The sequence below is a fragment of the Diadema setosum genome, chromosome 18 (assembly GCF_964275005.1).
Source record: "Diadema setosum chromosome 18, eeDiaSeto1, whole genome shotgun sequence".
Taxonomy (NCBI): Eukaryota; Metazoa; Echinodermata; class Echinoidea; order Diadematoida; family Diadematidae; genus Diadema; species Diadema setosum.
The window spans coordinates 14636947-14657361 of NC_092702.1; the positions used below are offsets into that span (position 1 = coordinate 14636947).

At 39.5% G+C, this 20415-nt stretch overlaps 1 protein-coding gene across 1 annotated transcript in view; it reads left to right on the forward strand.

Annotated features, from left to right (window-relative positions):
• Positions 1 to 20039, forward strand: part of LOC140241822 (DNA-directed RNA polymerase II subunit RPB2) — a 40592-nt gene extending 20553 nt beyond the window's left edge. Inside the window, exons 15-23 of the mRNA XM_072321577.1 lie at positions 280 to 545; positions 1214 to 1305; positions 2633 to 2754; positions 4167 to 4295; positions 11809 to 11898; positions 13338 to 13559; positions 14420 to 14580; positions 17155 to 17350; positions 17928 to 20039. Coding sequence (XP_072177678.1) covers positions 280 to 545; positions 1214 to 1305; positions 2633 to 2754; positions 4167 to 4295; positions 11809 to 11898; positions 13338 to 13559; positions 14420 to 14580; positions 17155 to 17350; positions 17928 to 18023 — 1374 coding nt within the window. The 3' untranslated portion in view covers positions 18024 to 20039. The remainder of the gene's footprint in view (positions 1 to 279; positions 546 to 1213; positions 1306 to 2632; positions 2755 to 4166; positions 4296 to 11808; positions 11899 to 13337; positions 13560 to 14419; positions 14581 to 17154; positions 17351 to 17927) is intronic.
• Positions 20040 to 20415: the final 376 nt, after the last annotated feature.

Consider the following 20415-nt stretch of genomic DNA (forward strand, 5'->3'; position numbering starts at 1 on the left):
AGTCAGTGTTGGCTAGTGTCACTCTGCCTTGCTTGGTCTTCTACCAATTCAATTTTGCAGACAAAAATATTCAGCAAAATTCCTTCTTCTGGACAAGCACAGTGTGCTGAACCAGTGAGAGATATGATCTTTTCATACAACTGCATGTGATGCTTGCCATACACATATTTATTTAATTAATGTATAACAGTTTTGAGAGATGCATCAGCATAACCACTAGTTTGTGCCCTTTGCTGCTAATTGTGTATCTTGTGCTCTTTTGAAACCTCTGTGCTGCAGTCGCCACGTAACACCTACCAGTCTGCCATGGGCAAGCAAGCCATGGGTGTGTACATCACCAACTACCACGTCCGGATGGACACCTTGGCCCACGTCCTGTACTACCCACAGAAGCCGCTGACCACCACTCGATCCATGGAGTACCTCCGTTTCAGGGAGCTACCGGCAGGCATCAACTCCATCGTGGCCATCGCTTCCTACACTGGCTACAACCAGGAGGACTCTGTCATCCTTAATGCTAGTGCCATCGACAGAGGTTTCTTTAGGTCAGACTTTGCAGTTAGTTAAAGGCAATTTCTGTGTAGTAATGTGTTGTGCTCATTTGAATTGCCACGAATCTGCCTTTAAACCTGTGTGAATTGAGAATCATTGCTCCAAAGGTACATTTGCCTCTGAAATTCTCAAAGTTGCACAAAGTTGAAATATCCTTGTGATTATAGGTTGTTAATTCACATGTGTTGCTGAGGGAATGTGGAATAATCTGTGTCTTTCTGTCAGGCATTCATCCACATTTCGTCGGTTGAGAATGATAAGGGCGTTAAGTTGTCACTAAACCCGTAGTGTTCAAGACAACTTAACGCCCTTCTCATTCTCAACAGACGATTTCATTTCTGACCAAGGTCAAGTCTCATTTGTCTGTTATAACTCATACAGCTTTTCTAAATCTCATTTGTCTATTATAACTCATACAGCTTTTCTATGTTGAAAAAAGAAAAACATACAAGTGTGCTGTCATACTTATTGTTATGATGATCATCATTACCATCATTGTTATTAATGATTAATTATCGTTATGATTATTAGTAGCAGTAAAACAGTTCTTGCGTGTTCGTAGTATGATCTACTGTTGGCTCTTTTCATTGTCTTTTATGTTTTTGTTTCCTCAATCGTGTTCCCCTGATAATGGCGTATTTTATCGGTCATTGTGCTGTAGGTCTGTGTTCTACCGGTCCTACAAGGATGCAGAGTCAAAGACAACAGACAAGGATGAGATGTTTGAGAAGCCTTCAAGGGAGACGTGTCAAGGTAAGGCAGGCACCTCCTCTTATGACTTTCAGGACCCCCACTTCTCAGCAAGTGGGCCGTGATGTTGGCCAAAAAATAAATACAGAAACATTTGTGTTCTATCAAACTGGGCCAGGAAAAACCAGGAAAAAAGTGGGCCTCTGGTGGAAAAAAACGTTGAGAAGCATTGTTCTAGACTACTGTGCAATAAACAAGCAGCAACTTTTGATTTGCTTTGTGATCTTGTTCACTTGTGTCAAAAGTAGTTTGAGTGCTCTTCATTTTTGTCTGAATTCAGTCAATTTTTTTTTCGCCGCACTTTTGAATTCGTTTTATTGCATATTTGTTCAAAGAAATTTATTTCACTGTAGTGCATTCTTCTTCAAAACCAATTGCAAAAAATAGCATAGCATAGTTTACATGCACTGTGCAAGGCAAATTACCAGAGACTCCAACTCTCCCGTTTTCGACGGGAGATCTCCCGCCGAAAACCCATTTTTGCAAAATCTCCTGTTCTCCCGCTTCAGACTTAATTTCTCCCGCCCTGGCTCTGTGTCTCCCGTTGGAAAGGATTTCTTACTTATTGCTATTGTATGTTGAAAAAAATACGCCTGAGATAGCACCAGAGAGCATCTAGAACCCTAGGAACTTCGCGCTTTGCACACATCAAAATGGAGTCTCCCGTTTGCTAGGGGTTTCAGGCGGGAGAATCTCCAGATCAGAAGGTGCTTTGGGTTGGAGTCTCTGAATTACTCTGCAACCAGGGCACACCTGGTAGCCAACCAATGACACCTAACTGGTTACTAGCTTGACTTTTGAATTTCGCAGATGAAAGAATGGTTCATTTCATCCATTACAAATTTGAGTATGTGAGTACCAGCTTTGGCAGATAGGTGTCTGCCATTTGGAGTTTCCAGATAACTGCATACATATCAATCCTAACAACACAGCTATGCTTTGGAATTTGCCCCTGTGTGTAGACCAACGTTCTCATGTGCTTGCCCTTGATTGACAAGTGCAGCATTTAATCATGCAAAAGTAAATCACAGTTAGAATTTAGGCCTGTGTGTATTTTGGAATTTAAGGCAGGGAGAAAAAGCTGCTGAAAACTGCTCATTCAATAAGAGTGAGCCAGTGGAGTAAAAGTGAGTCAAAAGGGGCCTGAACTTTCAATCCTAGTGGAATCTTTGTTAGAGGCAAAATGACAAACAAAGGAAGCAAACATATACCTATATGGACTTCCTTGTGTGGAATTTCTCAGTCTCAGAATTTTCCTGTTTTTCTCAGACATTGTAAGCGAGATGTCAAGTGATCGATTGCAATTTTTTTTTTTTTGTCCCCCTGGCAGGGATGCGAAACGCAGTGTACGACAAACTGGAAGAAGATGGTATCATTCCTCCTGGCTCCAGGGTGTCCGGTGATGATGTGATCATCGGCAAGACTGTCACTCTGCCAGAGAATGACGACGAGGTGAGAGAAATTGACTGATTTAGGCTTCCTGTGGTTAGAGAGCTGAAATAAATTGTGAGACTAACCCAACATGACTTGAGCTGCTAGACACATAACGATCCAACTGCAATTCCTCACGATAAACACGTAGCTTTTCAATGCACCATACATAGTGCATGTGTGTTGATCTGCCATCGTTTATAAGCCCTTAATGTGCTCAGGCACTTTGTATCACTTGCCAAGCTGTTTTGTTTTATCAGCATTCAGTAATCAATTCAAACCTGACCTAGTTGTACATTAGCCAGCCCTCTCTGGTGTAGCAATGTGCATCAGTCCACAAGGTGGGCCATGATGACAAGCAATATCATGTGCCATGGTGGAAACCCCCTGTGTGCCACATTATTCTGGGACACTAACGTAGTCATGCTTTCAGAAAACATCCTGTTTTTCAAGTCTATGTAACTTCTTTAGATTTATGTTGAGCTGGACAAATAGTAAAGTTTTCGAAAAAGTCCCAAGCTGTGCTTTGATGTATTATTGTATTACAAATCTATGATTGTTTTTCTTTCACATGACTAGTAGCTACATAACTGCTAAGGCATGACTTTTGCACACAAAACAGTCACAGGAACTTACAATTTACACGCAAATCCTGTAGGGAACATCTCTTGATAGTCAATCACCACATATAATGCAAGCTATATGTGAGAGGAGCAGAAATGCGAGAAAACCTTTCATTGTACAGCAGCATTTGGCGAATTATTGATCGGATTGGGCGGGTTTGTGTGTTTGAGCAGAATATGCGAAGTTGGCACGCCGTCGACCGAGTCGGACGTGCGAACGTGGCACATAAAGAGTTAAGGGGATTGGGAAATCCTTATTCATTAGCAATTACTGTATACACCATGTATAGCCAGTCTTATTTTTTGTTAATCAGGACTTGTTGACAATTTCGTCGCTGATTAAATGAGCAATCTTGAAGTAGAGTAATGAACAGAGAAGTGACGTATTTGTGCACATCACATTCATGTCAGGTTCAGAAATAATATTTTTGCATGTTGTTCAATTTGAAAATATTGCCCAACCTTGCAAAATTTGCAAAAATAAAAATCCTAAGAAATATATGGCATGTAGTACGGTAGTTTTAAGACATCAGTGCAAATAGATGAACAAAGGACAGTAAAGGTCAAGGCGGGCACATTATCCAAATCTGTCCTCTGTATTGAGATATCTTGATGTGACACATGATTCTCACACTTCTTCTACTTTGTGGTTTGAGATAAGATTGTCCCTTGTACATTTTGGTGGTCTGCTTGATGACATGCAAAAAGTGACTTATTGCCTGACAGAGAAAATGGGTGGCAAGAAAGACCAGCACATGATTGATTTGTGTGCCACAATCTTTTTTCTTTGCATGGAACAATGTCGTTTAGTTTGAAGGCACCAGTCGTCGTTTTACCAAGCGTGACTGCAGCACCTTCATGAGGTCGACGGAGACCGGCATCATTGACCAGGTCATGGTCAGCATCAACCAGGAGGGATACAAGTTCTGCAAGATAAAGGTGAGAGATGTGACCCCAGACCCAGAGCCATAGGACTGCTAGTATGGGATCAGGGAGTTAGTTGTTGTGTTTTATGTAGGTGTGATCATTCACAGCTACAGTACGCGCAATAAGAAACGCCTCCGTCAATTTCGTTTTCCAACGAAAGTTCGTTATCGATCGAGTAGCAACGAAATCTGGACGAAATTTGGACGAAATTTCGTTATCGATCCATTAGCAACGATTCTGACGCTTTGTGGACGCTTTGTGGACGCATTTCACGCACGACCGCCCGCTCAATTCCGTTCGGCAAATGCGTTGCTCGTTCGGAAAATGCGTGTTCGGAGCTCGGCAGTTTCGTCCAAATTTCGTTAGAAGCGTCCGTGATCCAAGGCGCACGTGGAATACAGTACACACGTGAATCACTGCAAGATTAGACTCAACAAGTAGCACAGCGGTCGGGAATGAGAACAGTAGACAGGCGTGGAATTCACCTGATACACATAATAATATTAAAAATGGTAACATGTATACATATATCGATGCCGTTTTCATTGAAGCAATTTGTAAAAGTTTTAGTCTCCCTTACCCTAGCTGTAAGTACGGCACCGTTAGCAGATTATTCACTGCATTTAGTGAAAGTGACCTGATACATCACAATTGTCATGGTGGTATGCGCGGGCTGCATGTAACCAGGGAATGTGCACGTATGGGAAAGGCGAGTGCGCCGTATGTGCGTCGCCATTGCTATGGCATGGCTCGCTCGGCTGAACGAAACAGAGATGTTATACGATGTAGTAGTTCACGTGTTTTGTTTTGTTTTTTACAAGCAGAAAATAAACAACTGTTGATCATGAAATAGACTAAATTACCAATCAGAGATCATTCGGGTTCATAGTATTTAAGAGAAATCACGCAATTTTGGCGAGGGTGAACCGACAGGAACCCACAGGAACCTTATCGTAGAATGCCGACCAAAAAGAAAATGGTTTCACTAAAATTGCGTGTACGTAAAATCCATTTGAGTATAGAAAGAAAATTAACCCCCAAAAAGAGGAAAAAAGAAAGTAGAAGGATTTGTTCGCCGTTATTTGGTCATTAAATATTTTGTCTTTCTTCAGCAATTGCGCGTTATATTGCCCGTTTTTTTTATTGAATCAGGGCCCTGTTGCATAAAACCCTTACCGCTGGACTTACCGCTCCTTTCTAGCGGTAAGTCTTCAAATCAGCGGTAAATTTTATAATCCTTGATGCTGATTGGCTGTGATGCCTAATTTTGACGGTAGTTACCATTGAAATTCAATGGTAAGTTTTATGCAACGGGCCCCAGAAAAGCAAAAAAAAAAAAAAAAAAAAAAAATATTCAAAACAAGACAATACGTTTAATTCTTAGTTTGATATCGTTTATTTCTGTATTGGACAGAGAGATAATTCAGACGGTACGTGGAATTTTCAAAGCGACTAATTCAGACTGATTCTTAGTTTGACTTGGCTCTTTCTTTCTTTCTTTCTTTTTTTTTGGGGGGGGGGGTGGGGGGTTGAGGGTCATGATCGTTGTACCCATGCACCCATAAGGTTCGTTAGTACGAAAATGAAACATTCAGATATACACGCGACTTCCCTACACGAAAAATAGATGTTCGTAAATGTGATAGTCAAATTATGATTCATAATCCGAAAATGCACGAATGTTTGTGATTGGATAGGTGCGTTTATTGTCGGATTAGCAAACCTTCGGAGTACTGTAGTATCGAGCCTGTTGTATTCACGGATAAACGAACTTTTGGAATAATGAATTTTATATTCAGAGCAAGACAATAAGTTTAATTCTTATTATAGTTTGACATCGTTTATTTCCTAGTTGTGAAGCGGGAAGCGAGAGATAATTCTGAAAAGAAGTATACAGACGGAACATGAAATATTCAAAGCAGCTATGAGATTAAATCTTAAGTTGTTTATTTGTTTGTTTGCTTGCTTGTTTGTTGTTATGCTCAAGTGTTGGTGTAATTATATATACATTTTTTTTTTTTTTTTTTTTTTTTTTTTTTTAGGGGGAGGCATTTTTGAAGTACCCACTGCACGTAAAGTTCGCTGATGCGAAAGTGATAAAATGTTCCGTAACACGCAAATTCCCTACACCATAGATGTTCGTACCTAGTGTGAAAATAAAATGTATTACTATTATTATTTTTTTCCCCATTGTTCGATTAGCAAACCTTCGGAATGTCAATCCTTTCGTTTTCGGATAAACGAACTTCCTTAACTCACAACACCACTTTCAGAGTAACAAACTAGTCATTATTTTATTCGGGCATTGAGAATACACGTAGTTCAGGGATATCTTTAAGGCAAGAATTACGATGGATTCTTATTTTGAAATCATTTTATTGATTTCCGTGGTGTTCATTATTCCGAAAAAGAAAACGGGTGCGCTATTCCGATGGTTACGGCGTTATTTCGAATCCGAAACACGCATATTCCTTGTGCCTATCCATGTTTGTTGATTCGAAAATGTAATCATGCTGCGGGTAATTGCTATAGGGCCATATATTGTTTATTTCTGTCTATTGTTACATTATTATTATTATAATTCTTATTCTTATTATTCTTATTCTTATTATTCTTATTCTTATTATTATTATTATTATTATTATTATTATTATTATTATTATCGTCTTTAACATTATTAACCAATATTTTGATTAACGAGCATTTTGTTGGCTGTTTTTTGTTTTGTTTTTTTTTTTTTTGGGGGGGGGGGCATTGCCCGATTAGCAAACCTTCGGAGTGTCAATCCTTTTGTTTTCGGATGAACGAACTTCCTTTCCTCAGACGAAGAAATCAGAGTAACAAACTAGTCATTATTTTATTCGGGCATTGGGAATAGTTCAGGAAAGAAATAGAAGGGAGGAATCCGAAACACGCATATTCCGTGTGCTTATTTATACATCATGTTTATTGATATGCTGCGGCTAAGGGCCTATTGGAGGTCGTTATACCTCTCGTTTGGTGTACGATTTCTTTCGTTTCATATCACTTTATTTGTTCCCTTCATATTCTTAATCTAAAGGTAATTCTTTCAATTGCCTCGCACTGTGTACATGCATTTTCGTAACGGCGATTTCACGCTTTGCTGCAGTATTTCGAAGGGTGTTTGATGCCAGCCGCTTCGGTGTGCTCTGTGGTAATGTTTATGTAGTTGTCGGGGAGGTTGTTGATACTTTGTCTGTTGACATTTATTTTCGTACAGGCAGGGGCGGATCCAGGAATTCTGTACAGGAGGGGGGAGGGGCGCAACTAATATTTCTGGTGCCACTTCCGGGTTTCACTTCTAGTTTTTTTTTTTTTTACGATAAATAAAGGGGGCGTGCGCCTCATGCGCCCCCTCTGGATCTGCCACTGCTACGTGTTTATCTCGAGTGATGGTGATCGTGTTTCTAAATGTTTATAAAAAAAGGACATTATCTGAGTGATGCCTGATGATAGTGCAGGTGATGATAATCAACGATGCTGATGTAAAAGACGGCTTGCTGTGGATGCTGAGCGTTTATACGTGCCCTTCGTTTATTTAAATAAGTTTTCCCTCTTTTACTCTTCTTTCCCCTCCCAAGAATGATAAAAAAAGAAAATACTGTACCTACACCTCACAACAAAAGGAACCACGTGTGAACAACCATCGTTAAGTTCAATCGAAACGTTCATTATTAGCAAAGAATAAGGGGAAAACACGAGTGACGGAAAATAATAGAAGCGACGAGATTGTCTTCTTGTGTATAATGCGGTCTCTTGGGATTGGAAAAACCCCACCCTCGGATCCCTTTGTGGAAATTTCCACAAAACCAGGTGCGTGCCAGACCCCAGGTGCCAGACGAAAGAATGCGCGCACTGGTGTAGTATATCGATCGAAGAACTCGCTGGTGAGTTGAGTTAAAGCAATCATTGCAAAGATGTTCTGATTCTTTCGCCTTTCTTTAGGCGCATACATCGAACAGTCGATTATTGCGTACTTGATCTAAGTACAATGTATTTATATGTTCCCGAGCTGTAAAAAGGAATTGATTAATCACTCAAAAATGCAATCACAGATTATGAAAGGTCTCATATGCCTAGACAAATTCACTGAGATGTCCTATGTGAGATGCAGCCACCACCCGATTAAACAGCAAAATCATGACAGTAAAATTTCACGCTCACCAAAACTGCCTATTACTTTTCATATGAATTTTGGTTATCAACACTCGTTCGTGGATTTGTTTGTTTGCATGTTTTGTGTGTATTATTCCTCGATCCTGAAAGACGTAATAATTATTCGCATCGAACGTAAACTGTTTACCGTAACTAAGCCTATGGCGCATTCGATCCGTTCAACTAGCAGTAACCTCTAAGGCAGTAAGTTAGTAGCACATGGTGCATTCCTTTGAACCACGTGTTTCGCATATCGGCACATCCAAACACATTAGCGATCGTCGTTATGGCAAACTTTCCGATTACAGTCAAGGGAGAAGAAATCGTAATACTGTACATGTACTTACGAAAGTGATTATGCTTAAGATCAAATAAAATGAAGAAGTTTGAAAACAACTTGGCAACACTCAATCAAGTTTTTCATTCTCTCACACAAAAGCTCTCTTGAGAAAATGAAAGCATTCCCCCTCCCCTGCTAGATAATGGAAGTTTTCATTACTAGCCCAGCAAGTTTTGGGAGTGTACATGAATGTTTTTAGGATAGAGTCAAAAGAGACCTAAGCTTTCGATTATAGCAGAACCTTCGTCAGAAGCAAAATGGCAAATAGGCAGAAAAAGCAACCACACACATGTAAAGCGACTTCACACAACAAGAACAGTCAGGGCAAAGGGACACGGAACAAAGAAAACAAAAGGAGAGGGTAGGAAGTCATGGGCAAGGAGCCCAACAGGTAAAGGGAGGGGGATTAGAGCAGGAGGATGGACAGACAAAAGGCAGGGGAAGGTTAGTAATGGTCGCCGTGAGGGCCAGGGGGCAACCATTGAAGGAAAAGGATGAATATGGAGGCAACATCAAACAAGATAAGGAACAACAGAGAGATAAAGAAAGGTAAAGCGTGAAATAGCAACAGCAAAGGGGGGGGGGGGGGGGGATGAGCAAACAGCAAGCCCTAGAAAGGATCTGTACAAGTACCAAGAGGATGCAACAAAATGAAAGTGAGAGTCAATCAACAAATGCAATTAACCATATCAAAGTATGGTAATATTAATACAGTAATAACGATGATATTGACAAAACAAATTAGAATAATAATCATTAAAGCACATAAAAAAGGGGGACACAAAGTCCATGGGAGAGAAAATGTATACTTGCAAAGCAAGTATCAATAGGCAAAATAAATACATTTCAAAGAGCTGGTTCATATGAAATCACCTTTGATTTATGATTTTACAAACAAGAATTTTCATCGCTTACCTATTTCTTTTATTACTTTCGTAATGTCATGATATTTCATGATGGCATGTGTTCTGTCTTTACATGGCAAGATAAGGTTTTTTTTTTTTTTTTTCCATCCAGGGTCAAAAGAAGAAAGTGATAGAAAGATAATTGAAAGGATAGAATGAAACACCTACTCAGCAGGCTCTTGATATAACGCAAAAGCAATTCATCAGAAATGCAGTACAGTTCTAAATAATTTATCAGTGGAAAAAAGAGCAAAGAAAATGGGATTTCGAGTTCAATAGGAGTAGGAACATCGCAATTTACAGACTTGGACCTGATGCAAACATATTGTCTAGCTTCTGGTTGAGTTTCTTCAGAGACATAAATTTTGGTAGCAGTAAACCAGAGTGAACAAGCAAAAGGATACAATTAAGTGAAAAAATAAAATGCAGGTCTCTAGACCACTCCAGTGCACGATCGAGCGAACAACACTAAAACAGCCCCCAGGGCCAGGCCATGTCGTCAGTGTCACTCTCGTCTTAGATCATACAGGCCTACATTGTACATACATCGTTTCGTACTCGTCATCGCCAACGTCATGATGGTCGGTCACACGAAATAAATTGCATCATCATAAGAGCTCTTATATCAACACCACTAGATAGTAGAATCATTATCATTATCACTATCATTCCAGTCAATCTCATCCAAAGCGAAACCCTCAAAATCCTCAAAATCATCGTGGTTAATACTCTCACAAAACACATCTGTAAACGATTCAGACATCGCAGACCTAGCTACACATCTTGCACACAAAAATGAAATGGAGGTGGAAAACTACGATGAATACACAAAAAATATCGACGATGGCATTTTACCGTAGCAGAAAATACACAGAGTATCTTGCACCGGAAAAAAATGGATGTGGAAAACTACGATGAGGAAAACTAGGGTGAAAACCCGATGCGTGAAGACGAACGATGAAGACACTTTTACGGTACAAATACTTACACGGAAACAAACGAGTGGGTACGATATTCTCGCACACACGAAGATAATCGACACATCGTTCAATCGAAAAACTCAACAAACACTCGAACAAAAACTCACCCCAAATTGTGGCAAACAGGGTAATCACTTAATAAAAATGAGAAAAAAACACTCTCAGAAGTATGATTGTACTCTGAAGAGAAAGGGATACAATGATATGGAAGCAAAAGAGAGAAAATGAGAGAAATGGACGGGAAACCTAGAGAACTTCGACGAAAGAAGAGCTAGCGATTCGCGATTAGAGCTAACTTTGTATACACTGTAGCTAGCTTTGTGTGTGATCGCGCGTACAAAGGGTTGAAAGCGTTGAAAGCGTTGAAAGCATTGAAAGCGTTGAAAGCGTCCACAGCTTCGGAAAAGCGTTCGGGGATTTCGTTGAATTCGTTGAATTCGTCCAAAATCCGTCCATGAAGTCTGGACGCAAAAAGCGTTGAAAACGTCCCAGGCGAAATCAATAACGCTAAAAGCGTTGGGACGAAATTTGGACGCACTTTCGTCGGGCGTTTTCTATTGCGCGTACTGTAGTGTATTTGATAGATGCTTAGATTCTTACAGTACATTGCAAAAGTCTGTTAAAGTTGCCCACAGCTCAATGTCCAGAAGGTCTGAAATATGCAGTAGGGGTCAGTGATGCAGACCGGGAAGGGGGGGGGGGGGGGTCTGAAAGAGTAAACCTTTTCTACTTTTAAAGCATTTCAAATGATATTTGGCCCATGGTAACAGCATCATCATCATCATGACAAAACTAAATCGTGTTAAAACCTTCTGCAGCAAGCAGTTTTGTGAGGGTTTAAGTACTTAAAAAAATGAATTGTATCTCTTTTTTATTTCATTTGTGTGTGATTATTCTGTGAATGAAAACATATGAGAACGATCATATCCACTTTTATGCTAATTACCATGTTTATATCATATCTGTTGGCATGGTATAGAGCTGTATTATAAAACCTCATGGTCCTAATTACTTTTCACAAGGCCAGACTGGAGGGCATGAGGTGTTGGCCACTTTTATTAATATCTGTATGCTTGTTTGCAGTCTACTTTAATGCTGAACCCCATTAATGGCACATTTTGTAGGTGAGGTCAGTACGCGTCCCGCAGATTGGAGACAAGTTTGCCAGTCGACACGGACAGAAGGGAACATGTGGAATCAAGTACAGAGTGGAGGTAAATTGTTGCACGATGGCAGACACTGCTTGGGCAATATTTGTGTATATAAGCCCGGTGTGATGACAACAGACTCTGGGAAACCTGTCTTCATCTAACTCTTAGCAGAAGTTTCCCCCCTCACTTCCCCTTGCCTACTAAGTGACAAGATGGAGGAATTACTGTATTAGAGCATCCATCCATCTTGAAACAGGTGTAGATGATGAAAGGATCACACTACCGTATGTACTCAAAAAATTACAACGGTACCCTCTGCAATGATAACTTTAAAAATAGTGAATCAATCCAAGCACAATTTCAGGGTATGAATCTATAACTCATTACCCACATCTTACAGAAAACCCCATTCGATTTGCTTCAGTGGTCAAAGAGAAATGAGGATTTTTGTAGAGCATGTCACGAATCCCTTCCCTCCAAGTTCTGTCTATTGTGTTAACACATTAATATGCAGTTCCAAGAGCATCCAAGTGCTAAACTTGGAAGAATCAGACTCATGACATGCTTTACAATAATCCACATTTCTCTGTAACCGCTTAACCAAATTGAATGGGGTTTCCTGCAAAATAGAACCAAGATGTTATATTTCAAGACCCTGAAGTAGCATTTAGACAGGTTAATCATGTTGGGTGTTGTCAATGCAAAAATCTGATTGTAATTTTTTTTTGTTTTTGACATAGTGTACTGTAGATCCCAGCAGTCTTCTTCATCCTTGTACCTTACGTTTGATGTTTACTTTTTATCTTGTTTTTTTGTCAGGTCAATGGTTGGCTGTTGAATGTTGGCTACAAAATGACGAGCAAAATGTACTTTTGAGTCGAAACTAACTAGTTGAAGAGTATGAAAAGTAGGCAAGAATCTCCATGACACAGATTATTCCAATACTAGTATCTCAGAGAGTGTTATATGATTAAATTTGCCCATGTAAAACATTTGTAAAGCAAATGTTTGTGTTCATTCATATCAGACAGATCTGTTGCATCAGACAGATCAGACAGATGTGTTGCATCATGTAATATGTCTATTTGTATATAGGCAACTCCCGTTATAATGAGGTCCTTAGGACCAGCAGTTTCTTTCATGATGTCAAAATGTTGCCATAGCCAAACAGTATAGTATGTAAAGAGATATAGTTGATAATTTTTGGACCTGTATTTTTATGTTGTTATCATAATAATCTTGTTATAATCATAAAATAAAGAATAAGGGAACTTGTTATCATATTGATTCTACAAGCCAGAATCTGTGAGACACTGATGTGATCACTAGGGCAGACTAATTATTTTCTGTTTCTCTTTTTCTTTTTTTAAAAGTTAGGGCTGAATTTGAAATCATTTGAGATATTTCTGAGTAATTGTGATCAAATGGTTCAGCAAGAGAACAGTACCTATAGGTAATACCACCACTAACCGTCTGTCACTGTTGTGGTCATCCCACCTCAGGACATGCCCTTCACCTGCGAGGGCATCTCGCCGGACATCATCATCAACCCCCACGCCATTCCCTCCCGGATGACCATCGGTCACTTGATCGAGTGCCTGCAGGGCAAGGTGTCCTCCAACAAGGGAGAGATAGGTGATGCCACGCCCTTCAATGATTCAGTCAACGTGCAGAAGGTTTCAAACCTCCTCCATGAGTACGGCTACCACCAGAGAGGCAATGAGGTGAGAATCTTCCCCCACAGGTGAACAGAGGGTGTGTTCGAGCGCTCTCCAAAAGCAAATGTATCGTACCGCACCCGTGCCAGAGGAGTGCTCGAACGCTCCTAAAGTGTACCTCACCGTACTGAACTGAGCCAAAAGTGGACCACTTCACGAAGTGCTCCAAAAGGGTACCAAAAGCAAACCAAAAATTTGCATGTTAAGAATGGGCGTATCATGCACATATGTCACAATTCAAAGAGTTTATTTTCATTCTTGGGACATCTGTAAGTAGTTTAAGTGCGCCGGGCGAATGACCCTGTTGCTGCAAAATGTGTGACTCGCTCTAAAGATAATTAATGATGTACGCTTTCTCAACAGAGCACTCAAATGCTCCAAATCTGGCACAGTTCAGTACGGTACGCTCTGGTTCAGTTCGCTTTGGTTCGCTTTAGAGCACTCGAATGCACCCAGAGAGAATAAGTGTGTGCTGATGAAGGTTTCCCTGGTACAGGATGGCCCCAGATTAAAGGGAACCGATCGGCAGATATTAAGGTTCTTAGATTGAATTAAACTTCATTCACTGCCAGCTGCAGTACATTAGAAAACCGTGAGCATTGGACTGCTAGAATAGAATTGCCCATTAGCAAATATGCACACCAAAGGATTTCCTCAACTACTTGACATGGCTAATAAAATCATCGATATCTCCACAACCGAGTACTTTTATGAGTTGTGCTATATATGAAATTAAAGTAGAAGAGTAAGGGAATAACGTCATGCCATTTTCAGAAAATTGTCTTTCCCCGACTTTCGGATCCTTTTGTTGTAGCGGGTCACATATACTCACTTTCTGGTCTTTCTGCCCTCTTCCCTGCCTTCAGGTCCTGTTCTGCGGTTTCACAGGCAGAAAGATCAGCACCCAGATTTTCCTTGGTCCCACCTACTACCAACGGCTGAAGCACATGGTGGACGACAAGATCCACTCTAGGGCCAGGGGCCCTGTGCAGATTCTCAACCGACAACCTATGGAGGGCAGATCAAGGTGAGGAGAACAACACTCTTAAAACAAATCCACTGAAATAATGATAGTAGAGATTGTTTCTGAGTGGAGAAATATTTCCTCTGGGAAAGATAACTCTGCAATCATTTCTGTGCAATATAATTTAGTAGGCACATTGTGTACAATTGTATATCTTCGTAAGAATCTTTTATTGGTCAGTAGTGTTGTGATGTTGATGCGTAAGTTTGTGATTAGTACTGATGTGTAGTGAGAGCGAGAAATCAACAGGACTGAGTACAATGCACTTATTTTGTGTGAGGGTGGTGGTGTGTATGCAAGAGTGGTGTGAAAGAGTGAGGGAAAGTGACAGAGAGTAAAGGGTGTGTATGAGAGATAGTGAAAGACAGGGAATGAATCCCGAACCCTTGTTACCTGACTTTGTGTTTTTGTTATGAAGTTATCTAAGGAACAGTTCAATTCTTGCCCCTTCGGTACATCCGGTGTGATGATATATCATTTCATTCATTTGTGTGCACTTTACTCTTTGTTTGATGTGAATACTTGTTGTGTAGTCATTGTTGTGTCTTTTACCATGTAATTCTTTGTGCAGTTCAGTCTTATAAGTCTGCGAGATATGAATATCTCAAAAAAATACCACTTATCTATGAAAGCCGCACATATATATGACCGTGCATATCAAAACCAATTAAAAGTTGATTGACTTGATTTTACGTGAGGACTCAAAAGAGGTGAAACAGTTCAACCACGTCAATTTTTAGTTTTCCATTTTTTGTGAAAGAGTTTTTCTTCTTCTACCTTATTCATGAGTTTGGAATCATAAAATGAATGGGAAAGTGGGTTTTCAACAGTTTTTCTACAACTCCTTTTTTAGTAAAGAGTCATGTGATCATGTACGTGTGTCTTCGAGGTCCCTTTTATGTCATGAAAATCCTTTGCACACTTTCCACTTTCAACTCCGATAACTTTTGAAAGGATAATGCTTCTGCTTTGATAGTTGACATTAATCATGGAAAAAATGTGATAGTAGATCATGCCTAATTTTAGCTTACTCTGATAATCTCATCATTGTTGTTGCTACGGTGGTTTAAATCCTTTTTTTTTGGTCCCATTCATCGCACAGGTAGCACTGCTTACTGAAGATTAAAGGGATGGTATAGTATTGGTAGAGATGAGAACTGGGCTTTTAACTTTTTACGAGATAACAGAGCATACCATTCTGAGAGGAATTTGAAGTTTATTTGATGAAAATCGGTTTTTGAATGGCCGCGACATCCATGAAAAAACATGAAAAACAAAGCGTTCGTAATAAAAGGTGGGTTCCACCTTTTAGGATTGCTCTTTTTTTTTGGATATTTCAGCCATTTCAAAAACAATTTTCATCAAATAAACGTTTAATTCCTCTTGGAACTACAAATTGTACATGTTTTTTCATATTTTGCAAGAAGTTTCTCATTATCTCACCAAAAAATTAGTTTGGTCTCAACCAAAACTATACAATCCCTTTAAGCACTTGAATAGAACCTGTACTTCGGAACCTGTTTTCTCAGTTCACACTTTTCCAGAGTGTGTGCTTTCTTTCCAATATTTAGATAGGTTAGGAGAGTCTATTTGAATTGAGTTATACATCATTTTAAAGCTTAGAGTCCGCTCTTTCAGAATCGCCCATAACTAAAAATCCATGTCTGGCGACTTTTGGTTGGTTTTGTTGTGCAGGGTTACATGTGTGTGTGTGTGTGTGTATGAGAGTGTGTGATTGTTTGTGTGGGTGCAACCCAAGTAGTGTGTCCAGAATTAATACAGATGATTTCCATTATAATGTAGTCATCAGGACCAGCACTACTTTTTTTTTTTAGTTATATGGAAATTTTGTTATAGCAAAAAAATAAAGATATATAAATGATTTTGGGACCTGAACTCTTACTGTGTCATAACAAGAATTTGGTTTTAACCATGTTTTTCAAAACGGAGTCACTGTACAAATATTTTCTGTCTATGTCTATATTGTCAACATGTAGTTAATATCAGTCCTCTGCAATATGTTTGGTAAGATCACAGCAAACTCTGCACTGTACACATACACCCTCGCATAATGCTACTTTAGTGCTTTATTCTGGTCAAAGTGTAATTGATTGTGAATCATTTAAATATCAGCTCAGTTTGAATCTCATCTGTTTTTTGTGAGAAGATGCTTAAGTGTACAAGGTTGGAGTATTTAGGGAAAAATTAAAATGCAGATAAAGGAAAAATTAGAATGCAGAATATTTTCTTTTCTTAGCACTTAATGTATTTGTGTCAGTTGAAATATGGCATTATGCTACTAAGTCTTCTCACCAGCTGCATTAGAAAGTAGCTTAAACAATTTTGAAAAGTAAAGATAGTGTTGATGTCCTAACCTTTGAAGCGGAGCATCCTCAGGTTTCAAAAAAAACTTCTGCTTTTCCTTTAAGGCATTGTATTAACTTATTTTGTCACCCCAATGTCAAAGGAAACTGCACTAGGCTTTAGCAAAATAGTTTGTTATATGAATACCAGAATTATTGGCAATGTAGAAACAGGAATAAGCTTGACCTCTTCTCTCACTCTTTTGGATAAAAGGGATGGTGGTCTCCGTTTTGGTGAGATGGAGCGTGACTGCCAAATCTCCCATGGTGCTGCCCAGTTCCTGCGGGAGCGTCTCTTTGAGGTGTCAGACCCATATAGGGTCCATGTCTGCAACTTCTGCGGACTCATTGCCATTGCCAATTTGAGGAACAACACCTTTGAGTGCAGAGGATGCAAGAACAAGACACAGGTATTGAGAGATTTCTTTGCGCATTTTGTAGAGTTTTCAGAAAAAACAAGCAAATATATCAAAACTGAAATGGCATACTGTGATTCACACCGCAGATGTGTGATGAGTCAGCTGTCTTTAACATGTTTTTGAATACACTAATTGAACAATTTTCCTCATTCCTTTTCATGCAGAATTGCAGAGCATAAAGCATGTTTTAGCTCTTCGTTCCTTATCAGCCATGTCTACACGATAACCATGAACGATAAATTATCGACTGTGCCAATATCGTATATAAGCTTTTGGCAGCATGGTAGACTCTGTGACCTATATTTTCTGTTTACTCAAGATATAGTTTGTCTGCTGTGCCAATGGAAAACCTCTTCCTAGAATGGTATGATACAAGTGATACATCATAATTTTTGAAGATTTGTTTTTATTCCATGACTGAGTTTGTGGTTTGTTCAAAATATGACTCATATATACTTTCTAGACAGAGCAGGGTAAATTTGCTTTTGCTGCAACCATTAATCATCACATGTCTGACTTCACAGCAAAGTGAAAAGTTGTGAATTGCACTCTTTTTACATTCCTACAGGTGTCTCAGGTCAGAATGCCATACGCCTGCAAGCTGCTGTTCCAGGAACTGATGTCAATGTGCATCGCCCCACGAATGATGGTCCTTCCAGCTTAAATCCTCTCAGATGCAGCAAATTGAAAAGGAAAATAAGCAAATTTGATATGAATCCAAGTATTTTTCACCTTCGCCAACATTTCTTTAGATATTTCACATGTGGATTTGTCCTGTGACCGATCCCAAGGTGCCTCACTTTCCAGGGAAAAGTGGGTAGTGCTTACGTGAGATTGGCAATAGTGGGTAAAGTTTTGGTTCTTTTTCCCTCCAGAACCAATCCTCTTTGCAGAACCAATCTTCTGTGCAGGGTCAAGAAGACAGAGCTGCCGAGTCTTTCTGACTCTGTGGTTGGCTTTCTCAAAATGCAGACATCTTTTCATGTCCCCGTCAAGAGAATATGAATCCCTCCCATGACTTGGGCTCTATTGTTTTTGCCTATTGAGCTGCTTGTAACATGCAAGCATCTCCCTGATTGCTCTGTGGAATGTTCCAGAGTGTCATGAGTGAATTTTGGCAGCCCTTAATCAAGATTTTGGAGCCATAGTTGGACTTGTTAAATCTTGAAAGTGTTGCCATAAAGACAGGTACATTCAAAGACTTTGGGTTGCAGTACTAATTTGACAGGAGAGTTCCTGAATGCACTTTGCCATGCCGTGTTGCAATTGAATGGCTCCCTTTATGTGGCATGGAAATAAATTGAAAGGGAAGTTGATAATAGATTATAGAAAATAAAAAAGAATGAAACAACCTGTGTTAATTTAGATTTGTGGTACACTGAATGGGAGAGCCCCACCCCCCTCCCCACCCAGCAGTAGTAGGGACTTGAAATTACCGACGGTAGTTGTGGAAATTTGCTGCATTGAATATTTCTGTTGTTCTGACTCTGAATTCATGACAATATCCTTGATGAGATTACTTGTGTATTGTACACATCATTAAACCCAGGATCAAAAGATTGATTTATTAATGATTATCAGAGAAATGGAACATTTTTAAGGTATCAAGAAGGAAAAAAACAAAACAAAATAAAACAAAACAAATGGAAGTGAAGAGAAGGGAATGATTGAGGTTTGGATTTATGAGGGTGCTTTCATAGTTCGAGATTTATCAAACAAATGAGAAAGACAAACTGCATAATGGGATACAACAGGAGTGTGGGCAAACTTTGTAACACAGACTCATCAAACGTTTCCCTCCAACATGAAATGAGTTCTATGTCTGTGGTTATTATCATTATTCAGTACAGCCATTGATGACCTAGAATATGTAGAGTTTTGACTTGCAGCAGGCGGCAATTAAGTGCAAAGAGAAAATGCTGAAACACAGTGAGCATGACTGCGTTTAGACATTTTTGAGGCGCTATAGCGTTTAGTGCGTTTTGTATTTCACTCGGTCCGTAAGTGATTTGCCTGAAGTTGCAGAAAAAATGGTAAAGATACAACAGATATGTGATGTCACCTTGTCAGTCCCTACTTCATCAATAATGTCATGGGACTATTGTCATTTTGAGACATTTTTGTCTATAAATTCATCTGTATAGAACAACATGCAAAATTGCAGGTTGCACATGATTTCAGTGCTGCAAGCAATCCATATGAGTATGTACAAGTCAAGGAAATTACCCCCCCCCCCAAAAAAAAAAAAAAAAAAAAAATCAGCAACAACAGTCTGAGGAAGAAGAGGAAGTAGAAGGTGAGAAAGAATGCCAACCTACTGAAACTCAAAGCAAACACACGAATATGATGAGCTCTCGATGAAACAAATCACAATTGTGTGTGCACGCTAAAATCTGAATTGTGAGAAAAGTGTTCATCTTCTGTGAGATTTCATTTAAGCCGCCTAACTTTGAGGTACTCAAATATTTATGCTATCATGAGATTTTACTGTAATCTCTGCAGGTTTCGAAAACATTTTGAGACTCGTGCTGAGCTGAGCAACAGTCAATCATAAAAGTACACTGTACTTTGACATGTAGGTGTTACCTGTCATTGTATGTAGGGGGAATGATGAATTCTGTGATTTCTTTTTGTCTGGAAGCTCACATGTAAATACATACATCAATTTTGTCAGCAACAATGAATCACTTGCCTGGCTATTTGTTGTTTGAGTTTGAGCGTCCCTTGTCGCTGTTGACTTTGGTTGTATGGTTGTACTGCGTATTCCTTGTGCCGTGCTGCGTTTCATTGTGTGCATCACACAACAATGGTTCACTCTGACTGAAAATATGTGGATTATTGAGCGTGTGTTTGGAGAATGCTGTGGAGTGGGAACTAGAGAATGGATTTATTCTCAGAAAATTGCAGTCAATGACATTTTTTTTTTCTGTGTCTGCGTTTCTTTGTCTGTCTTGAAGCGACCACAGGTTAGTGTGATAAAAAGTGGAGATGTTCACTCTTGCAACTTCACACGCATGGAAAATTTCACAGCCAGACTAACACACATATCTGCGTAA